This window comes from Etheostoma cragini, chromosome 5 (genome assembly GCF_013103735.1).
Source record: "Etheostoma cragini isolate CJK2018 chromosome 5, CSU_Ecrag_1.0, whole genome shotgun sequence".
NCBI lineage: Eukaryota > Metazoa > Chordata > Actinopteri > Perciformes > Percidae > Etheostoma > Etheostoma cragini.
This window is the reverse complement of record NC_048411.1, coordinates 22,546,969-22,566,632: the sequence shown is the minus strand read 5'-3', so window position 1 is coordinate 22,566,632 and position 19,664 is coordinate 22,546,969. Positions and strand designations below refer to the sequence as shown.

The window sequence follows — 19,664 nt, the reverse complement described above, 5'->3', positions numbered from 1 at the left end:
TATGACTGGAGATTTTTCCTGGTGAAACACTATGTGAACACATGACAAAATGCATTTAAAAGATATTAATTTATTTTTGTTATGTGTTATGTTTTTTTCATGTAACTTACAACTGCTTTTGGATATTTTTGAGATATTGCTTGATTGATAAAATGTATTATTGTCTTTGTACTGAGCCTTTTGAGATACGAATATGGGAATTAACGTACTGAAAATGTATCATCCGAAACGTCCATTTAATAACATCTGGAGTCAGTGGTGTCTGTAAAAGTTAGATTTGTGTGTCCGTTTGGTCGTAATGAGATGCTGAGAAGCAAAGTAGCGGTTGAAAATGTGAATGTGTTACTGGCTGGGTGTTCCACACCAACGTTGGGCCCAAACACTCGGTGTTTAACTTCTGGATATTCACCAGCGTTGCCACAACCAAATGGCTTTGCTCACATCTTTCTCCGCCGCCATTACAGAAATACAACTCAAACTAGTGCACAACCTCACCGTCATCGTTCTCAGCCACTCCCTCTGTTCACTGATTGGAAGGGTAAATATTTTACCAGCAAAAACCCACGAATATACCGCAAACCCAAACAGTGTACTGAAGTTAAATCTAAACTGAGCAGAAGTACACTTCTAGTGCGTCTAAGTGTGGAAAGGCATTCCTTTTGTGTTAGTCGACACTACACTACTCTAATATTTTTGAGGAAACACAGGATATCTTACCTTTAAAAATCATGCAGCCTAAATATAATGCCTATTTGTTTTGGTTTGTGGATTTTGCACTTACAACAGTTTTTGACAATCCTAACTTAATAAAGAGACAAAATGCAGTTGTGTTATTCACACACGCACACGCACACACACACACACGCACACACACACACACACATGCACCATCACTGGATACAACTGCATAAAAATGGGAAATTAATATTCTCTGTCAGATATCCTGAACTCTATCCTCACTCTAATCCCATGTGAACTACACAGCTGTTGCTCAGCAGCATTCTACGTCTCAACGTGCGTCACTAAAGCAGCTTGCGTTGGCTTTATCTCCACTCCCTCCAATCCCCTTGGCTGTCTGGTGAGGCTAAGGTTGTTCTCTCTGCTCAAATGTTGAGGTCTCCCTCCAGCTTGGTGAGGTCGGTGGCCGTCCCTATGAACATGCTGCGTCCTCGCTCCAGCCGACTCTTCTTGTCCGTGAGGCGGAAGGCCTCCATGAACTCGTCGATATCAATGCTGCCATCCTGGTTGCGGTCAATGGTGACGGCCAGGTCAGAGATTGTATCATCCGTGATCTCCATCTTTAGGTAGACACTCAGCAGCTTCCAGGTCTGCCGGAAGTCCTCGATGGTGATGAAGCCTGGGAGGAGGACAGGGTTAAAGGTTGAAGATGCAGGGTAGAAAAGAGGACATTAGAGATGCAATGATAGGAACAGAAGTGCTGATAGAGGAAAAAATGTGTGTGATCAGAGTTGGAGAATGGGGAGGCCATCAGTTGACACCAGTGGCCATCAGTAGGTCAATCCTTGTCTTAACTGGGAGGATTCCGGAGGCCGTAGCCTAATGTGGCCTCTTATGCATGTTACAGTCGGATTAACAGAGGCTGTATTCTGAGTGTCTGTATTGTCTCTAACTGGACACAACAGACACTTTAAACAGACCTGACACACTTTTCACCTCCACTGTCTCTCATTGGATTGTCTCCATAAGTCAGTACAGTAATTTTATTAATGTGTTGACCATAAAGTTGTTTTTCTCTTTAAGTGGCAAGAGAACAACATACGCTGCTTATTGAAAACATAAAGAAGCCAGTGGTGTGTACAGATGTTCACAGCATAAACAAACTTGTTTCAGTAATAAATAAATAGTTTTACCTGAGTTGTCGGTGTCTACCATTCTGAAGATGGTCTCCAAGGTGGAGCGGTGGCGATATAAAGTCTCAAGTAGACTTTGGTCTATGTGCTACAAGAAAAGCAAGTGCTTTCATTGTTATGTGAACAGTAGTTAGGTGTGTTTGAGTTAAAGTATGTCTGATTGAAAGATATGTATACACAATATCCTTGAATTCAAAAGTAGTATTTCTATGACCACCATCTACAGCTAGGTAACTCACATCTGTATTGGTTCCTTTGATGGCGAGATCGTTGAACCACTCGTGGTAGTTGATCATGCTATCACTGGTTTTACTGGTGACCAGCTGAGAGTGCAGCATTCTCCAGGGCAGACCGAGGTGCATCACACTCTCCACTGCAGTGGCCCAGTTGTGTACACTCACATAACCTGACGGAAGTGGAAATGCATTGTCTTCCAATCAGGTCGATGAACATTCCAGAAAAATTGACTCCAAAAGCACCAAAAGTAAAGCCCAACCAATAACTTAATATTATCTGGCCATATTTACTTATATATTAGTATTGGCACATATGTTATTAAAGAAATAATGAGAGATTGCAGTACAGAAATTGAAAAACAATTAAGATTAACAATTAAGGTTTCTTTGAAACTCTCAGGTGTTCCTGGAAGGACTTTTGCTCAACCCCAGGTTTCTCTTTCAAAATGGGGATTAAACGTTTGGAGCTCACATTTCTCTCTAGCCAGACATTGTCTTTTGATAAACTAAGAGGGAAGTACACAAGAGATCTTTAGTAAAATGAAGTAACACCCGATCCGTTGAGAACTGAACTGGTTCCCGACAGTCACACTACACACCTGTATTCTTGCTGTCCAACACTTTGAAGGCACAGACGAGGTCAGATTTGTGCGCAAACAGCTGCTCCCGCAGGACTTTAAGGGCTGAGCGCTCGGTTCGTCCAACACTGCAGACAAGATAACAACAAATAACAAATAATAAACAGATAATGAAAAGAATTAAAGGCAGAACAGTGTTACACAATAGTTGTCTAAAAAGTGGACTTTGCTATTAAATTGAATTTTAATGTCTGGGAATGTGTTGCCTCTCATTTACAATTTCTTGTCTTGTCTAATAGTTCTTATATACATGAAATACATGAGAAGATCAATTCAACCTTCATGTCCGTATATTAAATATAAAGCTGCAACCAGCAGACATGTAGCTTAGCACACAGACTGGTTCTGTCCCCATGTAAACTAACAAGATATATATTAAATATTTATGTGATTTAAAGCTGCTGGCTAAATTTGATCAATTATGAATCAGATAGATTGTTATATTTTGTACCGAGCAGGACTAGCTTTTCCCCCCTGGTTCCAGTTTTTATGCTGTGTTAAATTTATATGGCTGTTGGCTTTGGCTTAATACTTACCGTTCAGTAAAAAAGAAAATATGCATATTTACCAAAATGTTGAACTCTCGCTTTTTTTGGGCTCTCACATGCAAAGACTTGCTAATTTAATCTATTTTGTATAATTGTACATTGCACACTTTTGTGTTTTGAACAAAACAAGCAATTTGAAATGTTGCCTTTACATCTGGGAATATGTAAAAAACATTTTCCCTGTTTTTTTTCTGACATTTTATAGACAATTAACTGATAAATGGCAAAAAGAATCAACAGATGGACTAGTTGAAGCTCTGATGATTTACATTGTTTAGATGAATGTTTTGTGTTCTTTGTACCTTTGTCTCACGGTAAGCTCTCGGATCATGCTGCTGGCCTGGTACTGAATTAAATAAGGCACAAGGTCTGGACCCAACTTCACGTAGGCCCCCCTGTTGCTTCCTACATCGTAGTAATTGGAGGCGGAGAACAGAGTGAGAACCTAAGTCAAATGAAAGAAAGGTTTCATGTTTTAGTGAACTGGGAAAACATTACAGCATCTGTGGTCCATCAGTGTCTGAGTTCACCTTTCGGTTGTGGCAGAACTCGTAACCTTCCTGTTTACACTCGTGGGAGCGGATGATTAGTTGCAGGTTGTGTTTGTTCAGGAAGTCCTCTGTGACGTCGGGGCCCCAGTAGCAGCCTCCGCCCCGCACCTCGTTGGGTACACAGCCATCCTGGTTCATCGGGTCGCTCCAAAGCAGGTCCAGGATCTGTGGACATATGGGAAAGACAGGGGGGAGAGATTTACCTTTTAATCTTCTGATTGTTCAGTGAACAAAAGAAAACAATAACCAACTCAACTTTTAAACTAACATCGATTAGAAGTCCTTAAAAGTACAAAAACAATGTAAATATGAACATCAACTATGGCATCTGCAGAGCACGACCGTGTGATCTAAATCTAATTATAGACCCTGTAGTGATACGGTTGATTTTCACTGCATAAGCAAAAATATTGCTGTAATCTCTAATTCGGAATTTCAGATTTAAAGAGATCATTTGGATCTTTTAAAGTGGGGCTGTATGGAGTACTCATCCATAGTCATTATATTACAGTAATTTAGTAATTTATTACCTACAGTAAATGATGGTCAGCAAACTATCCTTTTAAAGTGCCACAAGTAAAGCCTTTTAAATTTATAAAATAATGTCTTATATTCATGACTAAAGAAGTTATTTTAAGATGCTGTTAATTTATGTTACGCATATTGGACCTGAACCAGTACCAGGTAACAGAGTCAAATGAGACCATTGACTTCTAAAGCCTGTAGGTATTGTGGTGACGGTGGAGAAGTCACGGCAGAGGGATTAATGACGAGGCAAGCAACAATCCACAACAGGTGAGTGTTTATCACTGGAGTGTTTATCAGGACTGATTTAGTCCATTGGGACAGAGCCGAGACAAAAATAACCTTTTTTCTACATGACAAAGTCACTAATTAAATATCTCACTTAAGAACTGAGAACAACAAATAAACAAACAACAAACTCACTCACAGAGCAAAACCATTAATGAATGATGACCTTCATTCCCAAATAAGATTATTTGAAAACATATACACTCTCTGCTCCCATCTTACCTCAAAGACTGCCTCTACCGGGTAACTTGGAGAGGATCTGTGTCAGAACCTTGTTCTGTCCTGGGTCCCCTCCTCCCCTCTCTGTACACCAACTCTCATGGTTCTGTTATTCACCCACATGGCTTTTTCTACCACAGCTACTCAGGCGAATAATTCCCTATTTTCCCCAGTCTGCCTGCCTGTCTGACTGACATCTCTCATTGTTGAATCTCAACCTTGACAAGACTGAGCTGCTTTTCCTCTTCCACCCATGATCTTACTATCATAATTGACAACTCTGCAGTAGGCTCCGCCCAGACTGCTAGGAAGCTACACTGCAAAAAAGGGGTGTCTAAAAACGAGATAAAAACACTAAATCTGAGGTAAAACAAACTAAAAACAAGGGAAATTATCTGTCCATGCAGCAAGATAATTTGACTTGACAAGCTTGCTTGACTTGAGATTGTAGTGTAAAGTTGAACACTCAAAACAAGAAATTCCCTCTTAAAACACTTCTAAATCTAAGATTTTTTATCTTGGTAAGAACCAAATAATTTGCAATGTAGGTGTGGCACCTTACGGCCAACTCTCCCTCACTACCAACATTTCTGCAACAACCCGATCGGGTAGATACATGCTGCACAACATCAGAAGGATACGTCCCCTTCTAAGATAGAAGGCGGATCAGGTTCTGGTTCAGGCTACTATCATCTCACATCTAGACTACTGCAACTCCCTGCTGGCTGGTCTACCTACATGTGCTATCTGACCCCAGCAGTTCAGTGTTTTTTAGTGTTTTTTGTGCATAATGTATATTATTTTTTACTGCTTTTTGAATTTAAATAAGCTTTATTATTTACAATATTGTAGTTTTGATCATGCAAATAATAACACTGGAATAACCACTGATGTGGTACTTTACGAAGCTGAGGAAAACAAAGTAAAACTACGTAGGCTATATTTGGGAACAGTCTACTTTCTGGCAAACAAATACAATAGAAATGTATCTCAAGCATTTGTGCAAACACCCGCTACTCATTCATCACCTGCTTCCACTCTTCGTTGCCATTTTCACTTGTGACAGACTCAGCCTGAGTCGTGTCACTTTCTGGTCTGTTGATTTCCTGGATGGAAATGGACGGTCTCTTCCTGTGGATCTCCACATCATCCACCGTGTTAACTTTGATCAGTCCGGAGAAGTCCTGCAGCGAGCGGTTCTGGAAGATTTCACGGCCGAGGGGTTTTGGATATGTGAGGGAGGTCCGACGCCGGGTGAGCTTGTTGTGGGACAAGACATCCTCCTCTGTCTCTATTTCAACGGACGATGCTGCTGAGACCTGGACTCTTTTCTTTGGAGGCCTCAGCGCTGAGACATACTGGGATAAACAGAGTCGAGTAGAACAGTAAGGGATTTTCTAAATAATTGATAAGAAAATTGAATTGAACATACAGTATCTGCGTTTGACAGCTCACACTATGTCTGTCCACTCGGGCGAGGACACTGAGGTCTGTTGTGTCGGAGATCCCTCCGTGGAGTACCAACACCTTCTGGTCGATCACCGTCGCTAACGGCAACCAGCTGAAAATCTCCTGAAGCAGCTTCAGGATCCGTTTGCCATGCATCTGAGGACAAAAAGTAATTTTCCTCTTCTTTTTTCTTCAGTTTTATGGACGTTTGTTGTCAACATGTATTAGCGTATCTTATAGGCTACTGTATATTTAAGTCTGTACTATTCTTCTTTTCTTTTTTAAGGTATGCCTTTGTTAATTTTTGCTAAGTGGGAACTTGTTACTAATTCTTAGTTGGTTGTTTAATTTAAACAAGTTTATATTTATTTTTGTATTTGTAAATGTTATTGTGTAATAAAGTGCTAACAGAACAAGTAAATACAAGAACAGCGGAACAAAAACTACCAAAAGAGATCATATAAATAGACATACAATAAAAACAAAAGATTACAAATTAAACTACCAAACTAATAATAATAATAATATATATTCCTTCATTTGCAGAATGACAATTTAGCTTATGATCCCTCATAAAGGACCAAATTCCTTTTTTTCTATGAATGTATTCTCTCTATACCTTCTCTGTTTAATATCAATTTATAATCTTAATTGATAGGAGATATGCTAAATAAAATAGAAATATATTTAAAATGAAATAGGGGTTAACAATAACTACTAGGAATGAACCCACATCCAAACTGGGATGAGTTTCATGCCTGTTTGTAAAAAAAAGTTGCAATGAAATTATTGCTCATAGTGTAGCAGGAATTCAAACTTCCTGTTATCTTAACCAGTGACAGTAAACTAAAACATTTGGGACATCTTTCGAGCATCTTGACCTCTCTGGTCTCACATTAGCAGACCTATCTCCACAGCGCTAGGACCTCTCTGACTCATCAGAAGCCAGGAGAGTCAGGTGTCATCTGATTTAATTACCTCAAATCCTCTTAGCTGGAGGAGGAGTGACCAGTATCGTAGAAGCTAGCCTACGTCGAGCTTAACTGGGAATGTGAAACCATTGAAATTTTCTGCTCCAAGGATAGAACAGATTAGAACACACTTTGGCTATGTTGGTTAGTTTTACTTATGGTAATGAGGTGTTAATACCGAGCAGTAAACAATCAGAAAAAGGAGTGTGTTGAGGTTTGTATGGTGATATAAACGTACCTTGTATTTAGTCAGCACCTCCTTTGTGAAGCCGTACCTACATCGGCCAGAGAAAAACAGGATAAGAGTTAGAAATGAAGTGGTTGTTTTTTTTAGATTCACTGCCCCCAATTAGATGTAGTTTTACCTCAGGTTGACTATATGGTCCTCATGGTTTCCTCTGTTGAGGTGGACGTCACTCGGATAGACAAGCATGAATGAAAACAGGACAAGGAGGATCTCGATGGAGTCGTTGCCTCGGTCTACAAAGTCTCCGTTAAACACATAGGGCTTCTCCATGGATGGCATGTCATTCTGTAATGTAGGCAAATACATGTGTTCGAAAATCATTCTGTAATCTGAATGTGAACAAACGAGAAGCCAAAGCACACAGGGTGAAAGCACAGATCCTGTTTCACTCCAAATTGATTTGTAGTGTTAAAAGACTGCAGCAGCTAAACAGCTTTGTTTTAATCAAAAACTAGTAAAAAGGTAAACAACACATTGATTTATTCTTAAGTTGATCAATGCATTATTAAGCAGCAATGTTTTTTAAATAATCAGTTAATCATTCAAGTTGATTAAGCACGAAAGAAATCTAAAAAGACAACTCAATTTTAGCTTCTCAAATGTAAGAATTTCCAATTGTTTTCCATTTTACATAATTTAAAATAGAATAGTGGAGTTTGGGAGATTTGGTCAGATGTAACAGACACCTTAGGGCTTTTTATTTCTTTTTCCTTTATATTTCCTAGACTAAACAATCAGTCAAATGGGGGAAAAAATTAATCAAATAAATTATTAAGTCGCAGCACTACAGTTCTATTGATTTACTTCATGTACAGGAGGAGAGTTTTTTTGACTCAAATAATAAAATCAGAGAACTATAGTCTACTGATGCCTCTTAAATAATTATAGGTCATAAGCTAAAAAAACAAGCATATCTTCAGTTAATTTAGGATTTGTGAAATGTTAAGATTCAAGAAGATGAATGCCAGACCTTGTAGAAAATGAGCAGCAGGTCTTCTAGTTGTCCGTGCAAGTCACCTGCATGGTGTGAATACATTAACAGAGTTCAATACACACTTACATAATAATAAAACACATAAATCACAACAATAACTACAAACTGTCTACATTTCTGTCATAAAGTTGTTGGAACTTTGCTAAAGAAAAGTTCTCAAATTATAAATTGATCGAATCTCACCACAAATAGTGATTTCTTTGCTTTGGCAGGTAGCGATGCGGTTGATATTGGGTAACAGCCGGATCTGTTTCAGCGTCTCAAGCAGCAGCTGGAGGACGTAGCGCGAGTGCAGCTGCTACTGGGAGAGAGACTTGTTAGCAGGAAGGGTTCAGACACATGAACAGGTAGGCATATTTCAGGGTTTGACAATGGCTGTGATATTGCTTTTTATTTTTCATGCACAACAACACACTAATGATGCATGATATTTAAAGATTGCTTTTCAATAAACTTAAAGACATATTTAAAAAAGTAAGTCAGTAATTCAAACAGAAAATATCAACAGCAGCATTGGCTTCAACTGACACTTGTTCTGTGGAAATTGAACTCAACACCAAAAAGACAACTCAGACTCCTTAAACTCATACATGTGATATTGCATATGAATTATACAGTAAATATTAAGACAAATAATAGGTGTTGTTAATGTTTTTTTTTAAGGATGACTTAACTGCCTTTTTGCTATGCATGGGCAATATCCTGCTGTTGAAACTCAATTCACAGTAAAAATGTCATCAAAAATAAATATTGATCTGCCATTCTGTCAGTTTTAAGTAAAATATCAGAATTTAAAATGCTGGTCATGTTATTTCCGGTCTAGTGAAATCGAAGCATCTATCCCCTGTAATGATACAAAACAACTGAATTTGAACATGAGCTGTGAGTGAGGTAAAAGGTTTTTTAGAGACTGGAATGTAAAGCCATTGTGTGCACATACCTTCTTGTTCCTAAAGGCCTCCACCAGCCCGACCGCCTGCTCTACCGTCAGAGGGAAGGTGAGGTGAGGTCCTGAGTAAATCTCTGGCACTTCTATTTTCTTATAGCAGAAAAACCTCTCCCACTCTGCGTCCTTACAGACTTCGTTATCTCTGAAGATGTGCGAGATCAAATTCCCTGGAAGAAAGGACAAGACAAGAGCTCAAACTCAGAGATTCAGGGACATTCCTGAACAATAAAGTTTGTCCGTTGAAGTTTAAAGTCTTACGTTCATTGCTCGTAGGTGTGAAATTGTCCATGAGGTAGCCGAGGAAGTTATAAAGCTACGCGGAGAGGAGACATGAAAGTTGAGCCGTTACTTTGAGAATTACTCTGCAGCAAACATACAGAACTAAAGTGGATCATCTGTGGTAGTTTCTCACCTTTATCTGAGCCTGTTCTCCTGAGTATTCGATGGACTGAAAGATGTGCCACGTGTATTTCCGTCTCATCTCTCTGCGGGCGACATACTGACGATACCATCGCTGAATGAGGATGGCAGATTTTATAGCTGAAACACAAACAGGTGATCCGACAATATCAATCACTGCAGAGATCCAGGTGGATCAGATGATCTACTTCTTTACAGTAAACACAAACCACATGCAGGATTTTCCTCGGTGGAAAAATAAACTTTCAGTGGAATCATCTTGAAATGACACAATCATATAATGCTATCGCTTTTCAAACCTCTGCTGTTAAAATTAATAAGAAAAAGATGACTACAATACAGCAAAACTACTTGTTTTTCACACGAGAGTGTGACATTGCCTACATTTGCCAAATTGTTGAACATGTCAAGATCAGAAAATAACCAATATAGCAGAATATCAATTCTGCTATATTGCCCCATCCTATATTAAGATGCAGAAATGGCCAACGACTATAACTGGGGGAGAAATTAAAAAATATTATACTCCCATCTGACTATGAGCTTTTTTCTCTACTTCTTTAGTAGATTATTGGTTTATTAGTTTGAGTCAGTTATTGGTTACATAAGCATACTTTTCAAATTGAAATCCAGTCCTCCATTACAGAAAATAGAAAACTTGTTTGCTTAAAAATATCAGCAACTGGAGAATCATGAGTTGACCAATAGTGAAAAGATTTACAAGAGCATAGTTTGAACTCTATATGTTCCTGGAAACCTTTTCGATATTTCACGTGAAAGTAGCGGATTTTGTCTCTAGTGTGTTTACTTCAGTTCTACCTGTTTAAAATATGATTTGATTTTGTTTAGATTTTTTTATCCACTAGCCCTGAGCCAGACAAGTGTGGTTTGAGTTCACATTCAACATCCAGCAAACAAGAACAACACAAAATAAGACAGGTGTAGCTTACTTGTGACAGCTGCATGTGCGCGGAGCAGAAAGACAAAAACAAATTCTGATACATTCATACAACATGTAATAATCAGATTACAATTATAGTGCAGAACAAGGTAGATAACTCAAGGGACATTGTGGTGATGAGTTGTGTAAATCTGAGAAGGTTAAGAGTGTATCAGTGTGTGGTTTGAAGCTGGCAGAAGGATCATAGGTACCTTTTCCGGAGTTTTTGTGGAACTGGTTGGACTTTGTGACACCACATCCCATGACTGTTCCTGTTTAAAACACCAAAAATATCATCACATCAGCTGAAAGCTACTCTGTATTTACCTGTATTGTTTAGTTATAACAAAATGAATCAAACATTTCTTTCTTAAATGGATGGGCTATATTACTTTTTGTCTCACACATCTGACTATACATATATTTCCAGACTCTCCATACACACATAAAATAAATACCTCTGCAACAGTCTTGGCCTATAAATAACCCATTCATTCACAAAGCGGAAAGAAGAACATGGCTTGTCAGCAGCGGGAGAGCTGAAGCTGGGGGACGTTTGGCCTTTTAATCTTGTTATCTGCTGTTCATGCCTCATCTCTGTGATTGGCCTCAATCCTGCAGCACTGTTTATATCTAAGTCCTATGAAGTCTTAAATGAAGCAATGTATGAAACTGAGGAGACAGGTCCAACTGTTGTTTTAGGTAAACAAAATATGCCTATTTAAAAACAAAAAAACAAAAAAAGCAACAATAGCTTGGGCCTTTATTTCTAAGGGTAGTAGAGTTTAACGGATTGTCTTTGCAGTTAACTTTCTATCTGCTTTTGGCATACCTAAAGCAAAAGACGGGTGGCTTTTGTCACATGTAAAGATGTAGCAGTGTGCTGCATCAATATATTATCTTCCTTATCACAGGATCTCCTGACATTTGAAGTGGACTATACTATTCTTTGAGTAATCCTTGAAACACGTCTGGAATTGAAAGATGAGATTAGATGTGATCTTGTCAAGATCTCATCTAATTTCATGTCTTTATCTGCTCATTTTAAGATTACTGAATGTATCTAAGTGCTAGAGAAATCTATAAAAACAAAACAAAAAAGGTACTCTAAATGCAATCTTTAAAACAGCAGTTTACTTACGTGGTCACCTCCTCTATCCAGTCACCAGCTCCCAAGTTGTTTGGCTTTCCCAAGTTTCAATAAGTATTTAAATAGCCATTTGCCCTGTTTCATCCTCCACCAATCCAGCAGGATCAGGTCAAGAACTGCAAGAAGTCAATCAGACTGGTCATTATACTATAGGGGGATGAATGGCAGCAGCACCCAGTAACTCACTACAGTGGCCTCATGTATGAAGCTCCCTTGTTCTGTGCTGAAGCTAGTTTAGTTCAAAGTCCCTTGATCACATAATGAAGGCACCAAGCCACAAGGGATTACTTGAGCTAATGACTTGATGCGACTAGACTTGTAGTATTATGAGAAGATGGCAAAGTGCAGGATGACATATGGGTGGCAAAAGGGATGCATGCATCTGGGTTTGGTCTTGTTTTAAATACAAGTGCGTGTGTGGTCAGGTGTTTGTTTATATCGTTACTAACGATGCCTAATGAGGAAACCATCCATGTTTAATTTGCAGCAGTGAGTGTTGATATGGTCCATTGACAGTTATGTTAGGTATGTTCATGGCAGGGGGGAAAAAAACCAAAAATGTTTACACTGCCTTGTATGATTAATTTGAGCATGTTTCAGTATTTGAGTAGGCCTAAAGTTTCTTATGACCTCAAATGTGTTCGGCAAATGTAAAGCCAAAAAAACTGCCAGGCACTTAGTGCTTATAGTGCTGAGTTAGTGCTGAGTTAAACACACTCCAATCAGAGATACACGATCTTATCGATATACACAATCATTTTCGCCAATCATTTGCAATTGATAAGTCTATAAATAATAATAATAATAATAATAATAATAATAATAATAATAATAATAATAATAATAGTAATAATAATAAAAAATAGATGCACAAAAATACCAGTTCAAATCTTTATTTTGTCCGACAAACAAGCAAATATTAGCCTACATTTGATAAGTTGTGGGGGTTAGCTAGGCTATTTTTAACCTAATACATCCATGTTTTTGACTGATTAACAAATCACTGATTAGCAGTTAACGTTAGCTAAGTTTCTGACGAACGGCTAACCAGTTAGCATACATGTAACCTTAGTTTTTCAGTCGCTGCGATATTTATATGAAAAGGTTATGTAATGTCATCCTGCGTATCATCAAAACATAATTTGAAATCCATAAAATTCATAACTTTTAAAAACAGTTGCTTTACAAACATACCTCAACTCCACAGCTCTTGAACGCCTCCCTCACTCCCGTTTGAAATTGAAAGCCAAAAAGCATGGCGGAGGTGAGTTCGGTAATGTTTACTTGTGTAGGCTACCATTACAACATGGGAAAAGTTTACACCTTAAATCATTATTCAAACTGCCAGAGGTATTTTAAAGACAATATGTTGCCGTTCTTTTTTTATAACAGTTTTTCTTTTATTCCATGCATAATGCTGCTTAGTCTACTACTTCCTCGTTGTCATTTGTGGTTTCTGTAAAGTGGTGCGTTTTAGGTTCCGAGACCAGTGCAAAAGCACACTGGTGACATTTTTTTTAATCTCGTTTTCATTACACTTTATTGTGTTAATACATATCATTAGCCAAACATCTTGACATCCTTTACCGAAAACACACGACATGCATAACAGTTAGTTAAAGTTTATGTTACCTAGTGTGCATATATTCACACATACATAGGCTACATATAAATTCATGCAGCCACTTGCCAAAAAATATACACACAATCGATAAGAGAAAAATTATATATACATACACATACACACCTATTTACGCTTACACATACATATTTACATACACACGTAGCCTACACACATCCGTATACAAACACACACACACACACACACACACACACACCCACGCACACGCACACGCACACATACAAATTAAAGTAATAATAAAGAAAAAATTAGGCTTTTTAAAATGTTTTTCTCTTACAGTTTCATATGTATTCCTCAAATCATATCTAATATTTCTTTAATATCTGTAAGTTTAGTGAGATTGCAATTTATGGTTTTAACATGTCTAATACAAGCACAGTTCTTAATATATTTGTGTCATTATATAGAGCCTATATTAAATACCCCTATTTTATTTTATTTGGAGAGATTTTAAATGTCAATAAGGTGGACGTTGACTTCTGATTAGATTATAGGTCACAAAAGGATTAGTGTAGTACTTATCTACAGTTAGTTATCTATTGGTAATAGAATTTAAAATCCTTCTTCTGACCTACAAACCCGACCACCTACTACTCGAGGTTTCCAACTCTTAAAAGCAAGTTTTCTCCTTGCCTCTGTCGCCTAGTACTTGCTTTTGGTGGGAATTGTTGGGTTTCTGGAAAGGACATTGCAGAATACGGTCTAGACCTGCTCTGTTATGAAAAGCGCTTTTAAATAACTGTTGTTTTGATTTGGCGCTAAATAAATAAAATGGAATTGAATTGAATTGAAGTTATCCTCAAGACTGTATCCATGAGTCTATTTTATCTAAGGGTTAGTGTTAATAAAAAAGGAAAATAGTTTTTAAACAGCTGCTTTTAAAGTGCATCATGTGGCTAAATGTTGACCAATTATTTTGAACTTAGCAGCTACTGGATCATCAACCAAGAAATACATTTTCTGAAAACTTATCTAACCAACATCATTTGAGATTCAGTTTACGGTATCTGATTAATATCTTCAGAGACATCTGACCAGCAAGCTTGTCGTCCTCCACTGCTGCAGAATGAATCCATTTGGCCCAGTTTGAATTCAACAAAGACACCCTGTGTTTGTTCTTCTTGCCCCATCAAACAGAAGTTTTCAACTGAGATGGGACAGCAACAACATATTAAAATCTTATTTATTTATTCTGAAAAGTCATTTTTATTGATTATTTGAGTGACAAGTTTTATTTAAAGAATCTGCAACCATTTTGGCAGTCTCATAAAAATACAAATTATTAATCGAGCAAACATTGTTAAACTTGTTCTGGTTGTTGTTGCCCTAATCCAAAAAGTGTTACAAAACGTAAATTCCCCCTAGATAATTGCTTTATTGCACCATAATAACGTTTTACACTTGGACTTGCCAAACAGGGAGGGAATCACCCTGTAGGTAGTTATGAAGTCAGAGCATCTAACACATCGTCCATTGATAAGCTTCAGCTCTGTCTGAGCTCTGTGTGCGTTTCTCAGAGTCGGAAGATGAAGATTGCCGTGCTGGGAGCCACTGGGCAGACTGGGCAGTATCTGGTCAACCAGGCACTGCAGCAGGGTCACACAGTCACCGCCATCGTCAGGAACCCGGGAAAACTCAGCTTGCATCACGATAATCTCAAGGTAACGTGACACTGGATTTGTTTCATTTGGGTTGTGCTGCATGTCTTTTTAATGTTGCTGCTCATTGCATGTTCAGAGTTCACCCAGTGTGATGTCACATGCTAAATGTTTTTATTGTGTCCAAAGAAGGGTTGTATAAGGTAAAACCTTAAGGGTTTTTTATTCTTCTGAACAGAAGCCACAAACGTTTAACATCTGGGTGTGTTTCTGTGCACACAGCAGCGCAAATAACATTGTGGACTTTAATGCAACACTGCGAAGATAAGCCTGGTAGTATCACCTACTAAATCTGATTCCTCTGTGCCATAGAGCTTTGTCTTGTCGTTGATGTCTCTCAAACACTTAGTGACACTTGAGTAGGATTAAAAGTGGCACTCTATTAAATCAATCCAACATACTCCATCCTACTGCTGTAAATACTCACAATTTGCTCTGAATTTTTCAAAATTGTATGTAAAATCCTACAATATATGTTAGGATGCCTATGTCTTGCACTGTTCTTTATCTCAAGAAAGTGTAACAGAGATATTTGTGTTGATCATCAGGAAAAAAGCTACTAGAAAGGGACCCCGGAGAAAGGTAGCGCTCCTTGACATGGGAATGGCTAGACATTCTTAACCGACACTACAAGTTACACAACTGGAAGAAAAATGGACATGATACAGGAAAAAGCTTTAAATATATCCATCAGCAGGATTGCATGATTAATGGAAAAATGTGAATGACTGTGAACTGTTTTCCAGTTATTATTGAATGTTGCAAATTGCTAGTCAATTAAGATTAAAGTGGAGAAGAAATGAAGAGCCCAGTTGTTTTAGCTTTTCCTTTTTTAAATTAAACTTTTAAATGTCTAACCCGTTTTTAAAGATTTATTTGATTTAGTCATCACTAGGAACCAATGAGTGCCACAGACAGCGGAAGTCTTAGAGAAATCCGAAAAAACTAAAAGACAGACTAACCATTCATTCTTCACATTAAAGCATATAGTCTGTAAATTCCTGATCATGCACTGTTTCTGATTATGTGTTGACAAAATATGAAGTTAAATTAACCTCATTAGTCATTACATGTGTTCCCGTGTCTGCTGCTCTCAGATGGTGGAAGCTGATATTTTCTCAGCAGATAGTCTTAAGACTCACTTCAAAGGACAGGATGTGATCATGTCCTGCCTCGGCTTTCCGGTCTCCTTCTTCTCGGCGGTGACGGGCTACACACTGTCCATGAACAGTGTGATCAGCGCCATGCGGGAGTCCGGGGTCAATAGGATCATCACCATGAGCTCATGGTTCACTGAGCGTAAGGGCAGCAGCACACATGATGATCTGTGGGGCCTTTTGTGATTTTATAATGAGAAAAGAACATCTGATTGAGGTTTGAAGAGTTGTCTTCATATACTGTTATTTATTCTTGGTGAGGCGTCTGTTTAACCTTCTTAAAATAACTTACCACAACTTTTAGATGTCAAGTGTGTGTATGTGGCATTCAATCAAATATGTATAGCTAGTTATTCAACTAACTTATGAACGTTTGGCCTTGTGGTTTATTGGGGCTGTTATTGTTCCTCCTTATTTATTTAAACAATTCCGTGAAATTAAAAAGCCCCTTAAAATTCCGTGATGCACCCACAGAAGATTTCTGTGAAATGAACACGGTCCCTTAAGTTAAGGAAAAGGTCGTGGGTAGGCTTACGTTTCCATGACATGCAGGACAACAACGGAATGGTTGAGTTTTGGAAAAGAAGTACGGGACGGTTGGATTTAGTAAAAGAAGAAAGTGACAGTTGGGTTAAGGAAACGTGACACGTGGGACACGATCCCCGGTCTCCTGGGTGACAGGCTTTCACGTGCTGCTATTGCTATTACACTTATTTGATATCAACATAAATGGAAGTTTGTACAAGTCTGTTTTTTTGGTTGATTTTCACTGAAGAAGTATAACATATTTCTATTGAATTTCAAGCGTAAAGTACAACAATTAAAGCCTTTTAAATTGATAAAATAATATCTTATAATTATGAAATATATGTTAATTTAGGTGTTTTTCAGGATATTCAGGAGTTACTTCTGTTTAAGTGGTTTAATGCATACAAACACCTGAAACCAACACTTTAGAATTGAGACAAAGTTCTACTTCTGTGTAAAATATGTCACAGAAAATGGTTCTTTACATTAAAAGATTGTTATTATAATAAAAAAAAAAATTGTACCATGCTCATTTTTGTTGGAATGGGAGAAATTTGGGAGAATACTTTTATTTAATTTTTTTGCTTTTGTAGCTAACTCTGGAGGGCAGACGCCTTATTTCATCCGGTTCCTCCTATTGCCGATGATCCGAGGCGTCCTCAACAACATGCATGAGATGGAAAAGCTTCTGGAGAAGTCTGAGGACATCAACTGGACTGTGGTTCGCCCACCTGGTTTAAAGAACCTGCCGGCCTCAGGTAAATGCAGACATGCAGTGGCCAAAAGAGACAGAAACAAACCTTAAAACAGACTCAAGAACTGTGTGATTATTTAAACAGCATACAAGGCAGTCAGCTTAGCGGCAGACCCACCAAGAAGCCCTTTGGCCTCAGGATCCATTTTGAAACAGTTCATGCTTATCTTATTACTTATTAGCATGCACTCTCACTACTCAATGCAACGTTTGTACAAATTAATGGGCCTGACTTTTTGTTAATTCTATATCTTCCTTGAGGTTTCAGCACGTATTCGTCTCGGCTACACTGTTTGCCTTCTGAAGGAGAAAATAAAACTTGTGTTGTTGTAATGGCCTCCAACTCCCAGTTTTTAATCTTTGTGTCTTCTACAGCTCAGGAGTTTCTGACACATGAGGGATACTTCGTTCCCAACAGCGGTGGTAATTCAATGGGAAGAGGAGACGTGGCTCGCTTCATGCTCTCTCTACTCAACAGCAACGCCTGGGTCAAGAAGGGAGTCGCCATCATTACAAGATGAGAAAAAAAGTAGCCAATAATGGCATTAATGAAGGGTTTATTCAGCCAAAAACACTAATCTCTTGTAATGTCTTTCTAAATTGTCGAGGTTTTGAGATATGGACGTTTGAGATATTTGCCTCTGTGGAAAAGGAAGTATTTTTATTTAGTTTTTGACAGTCCACAACTTTACTGTTTTTATTCAATCTGACTGCAGTAGTGGTGCAGATAAATCTACCTGCATTGCTCCAAAGAGCATACAGACCTTTAAAAAAAAAAATCTATTAATAATTTTACCATTATGTTGTTACCCTTTGTGAGAGTTCAGTGCACTTACATATGTGATCAACGTTCATCAGCCACATGAGGGCAGCATTGCACAAACATGTCCATTAGGGCTGGTCAATATATCGATATTACATTGATATCGTGATAGAAGACTAGATATTGTCTTAGATTTTGGATATCGTAATATTGGGATATGGCATGAGTGTTGTCTTTTGCAGGTTTTAATGGCTGCATTACAGTAAAGTGATGTACCTTTCTGTACTTACCAGACTGTTCCAGCTGTTCTATTATTTGACTTTTCCCCACTTAGACATTATGTCCACATTACTGATGATTATTTATCTAAAATCTAAGTGTGAAGATGTTTTGCGAAAGCACCAATTTTCAACCCTAGAATATCGCTGCAGTATGGATATCGAGGTTTTTGGTCAAAGATATTGGGATATGTGATTTTTTCCTTATCGCCCATCCCTAATGTCCATATGCTTTTTTATTTACAGCTACAATATCGCCTCTGTTCACATGAGTACTTATAATATATATAATCCAAATATGTACTGTATCAGTTCTGTAAAATAAACATACAATGAATGAGAACTTTTCTGCATTGCAATAATTAATGTACCAACAAGATGGTTTGGGGTTTTGATTTTAATCCCAGGTTTGCCAATTGACACTTAAATATGGCAGAAAATGTTTGTTGCACTAATGACTCAATGGACCAATGAAACGGCACATTTTTGTGACGTCCTGTTGTGTTCTTTACCCTCACATTTAGCAAAAGTAGACTTTATATTCCACAATTAGTTTTCTGTCAGAATGTTTCTAGATATCAACGTTTCAGACTGCACTTGAAGGCAGCTTTATTTCACAGGAGAGAAAGAGAAAGAAAAGAGAATAAAGACAAAGTGTGCTTTGTTGTTGCAGAAAATATTCAGCTATATTACACAAACCCCCGGTCAGTTCAGTGTTTGTGTTTTGTTTTTTTACCCTCATAGGGTAACAATCCCTGATTCCAGTCTGTCTTTTGTGTTTCACAATGCTTCATCATATTTTAAAAATAAAACATAGCATAGCAGTAGTTAAGATCTCTCCAATAAACACTGCACAAATTCACTATACATAAACAAGTATTGATTTAA

The 19,664-nt window shown here is 38.0% G+C and overlaps 2 protein-coding genes across 3 annotated transcripts; one reads left to right on the top strand and one right to left on the bottom strand.

Annotated features, from left to right (window-relative positions):
• Positions 1–427: 427 nt before the first annotated feature.
• Positions 428–12,263, bottom strand: LOC117944678 (serine/threonine-protein phosphatase with EF-hands 2). Its single transcript, XM_034871712.1, has 18 exons — positions 11,988–12,263; positions 11,059–11,118; positions 10,857–10,865; positions 9,899–10,026; positions 9,745–9,799; positions 9,478–9,653; positions 8,721–8,835; positions 8,514–8,560; positions 7,662–7,828; positions 7,535–7,571; positions 6,332–6,481; positions 5,905–6,234; positions 3,824–4,009; positions 3,596–3,738; positions 2,707–2,813; positions 2,111–2,277; positions 1,872–1,959; positions 428–1,357 (listed from the first exon to the last, which is right to left on the bottom strand). The coding sequence occupies exons 2-18, from the start codon at positions 11,108–11,110 to the stop codon at positions 1,104–1,106; spliced, it is 2,211 nt and encodes a 736-aa protein (XP_034727603.1). The 5' UTR covers positions 11,111–11,118; positions 11,988–12,263; the 3' UTR covers positions 428–1,103.
• A 760-nt stretch (positions 12,264–13,023) lies between these two features.
• On the top strand, positions 13,024–18,448 carry LOC117944679 (flavin reductase (NADPH)-like). 2 transcript variants are annotated; one of them, XM_034871714.1, is made up of 6 exons: positions 13,244–13,260; positions 14,663–14,773; positions 15,156–15,299; positions 16,394–16,595; positions 17,575–17,739; positions 18,111–18,448. In XM_034871714.1, the coding sequence occupies exons 3-6, from the start codon at positions 15,165–15,167 to the stop codon at positions 18,254–18,256; spliced, it is 648 nt and encodes a 215-aa protein (XP_034727605.1). In that variant the 5' UTR covers positions 13,244–13,260; positions 14,663–14,773; positions 15,156–15,164; the 3' UTR covers positions 18,257–18,448. The 2 variants fall into 2 exon arrangements, with proteins under 2 accessions (XP_034727604.1, XP_034727605.1); XM_034871713.1 differs by lacking the exon at positions 14,663–14,773 and having other exon boundaries at positions 13,024–13,260.
• Positions 18,449–19,664: the final 1,216 nt, after the last annotated feature.

Bases quoted from the DNA above. Each gene is read 5' to 3' on its own strand.
- LOC117944678 (XM_034871712.1), bottom strand. From the start codon at position 11,110: ATGGGATGTGGTGTCACAAAGTCCAACCAGTTCCACAAAAACTCCGGA. The intron at 9,800-9,898 runs GTGAGAAACTAC...CTCTCCGCGTAG, and splicing joins GAGAACAGGCTCAGATAAAG to CTTTATAACTTCCTCGGCTA. The intron at 1,960-2,110 runs GTGAGTTACCTA...CTTTTCTTGTAG, and splicing joins TCAAAGGAACCAATACAGAT to CACATAGACCAAAGTCTACT.
- LOC117944679 (XM_034871713.1), top strand. The intron at 15,300-16,393 runs GTAACGTGACAC...TGCTGCTCTCAG, and splicing joins TGCATCACGATAATCTCAAG to ATGGTGGAAGCTGATATTTT. The intron at 17,740-18,110 runs GTAAATGCAGAC...TGTCTTCTACAG, and splicing joins AAAGAACCTGCCGGCCTCAG to CTCAGGAGTTTCTGACACAT.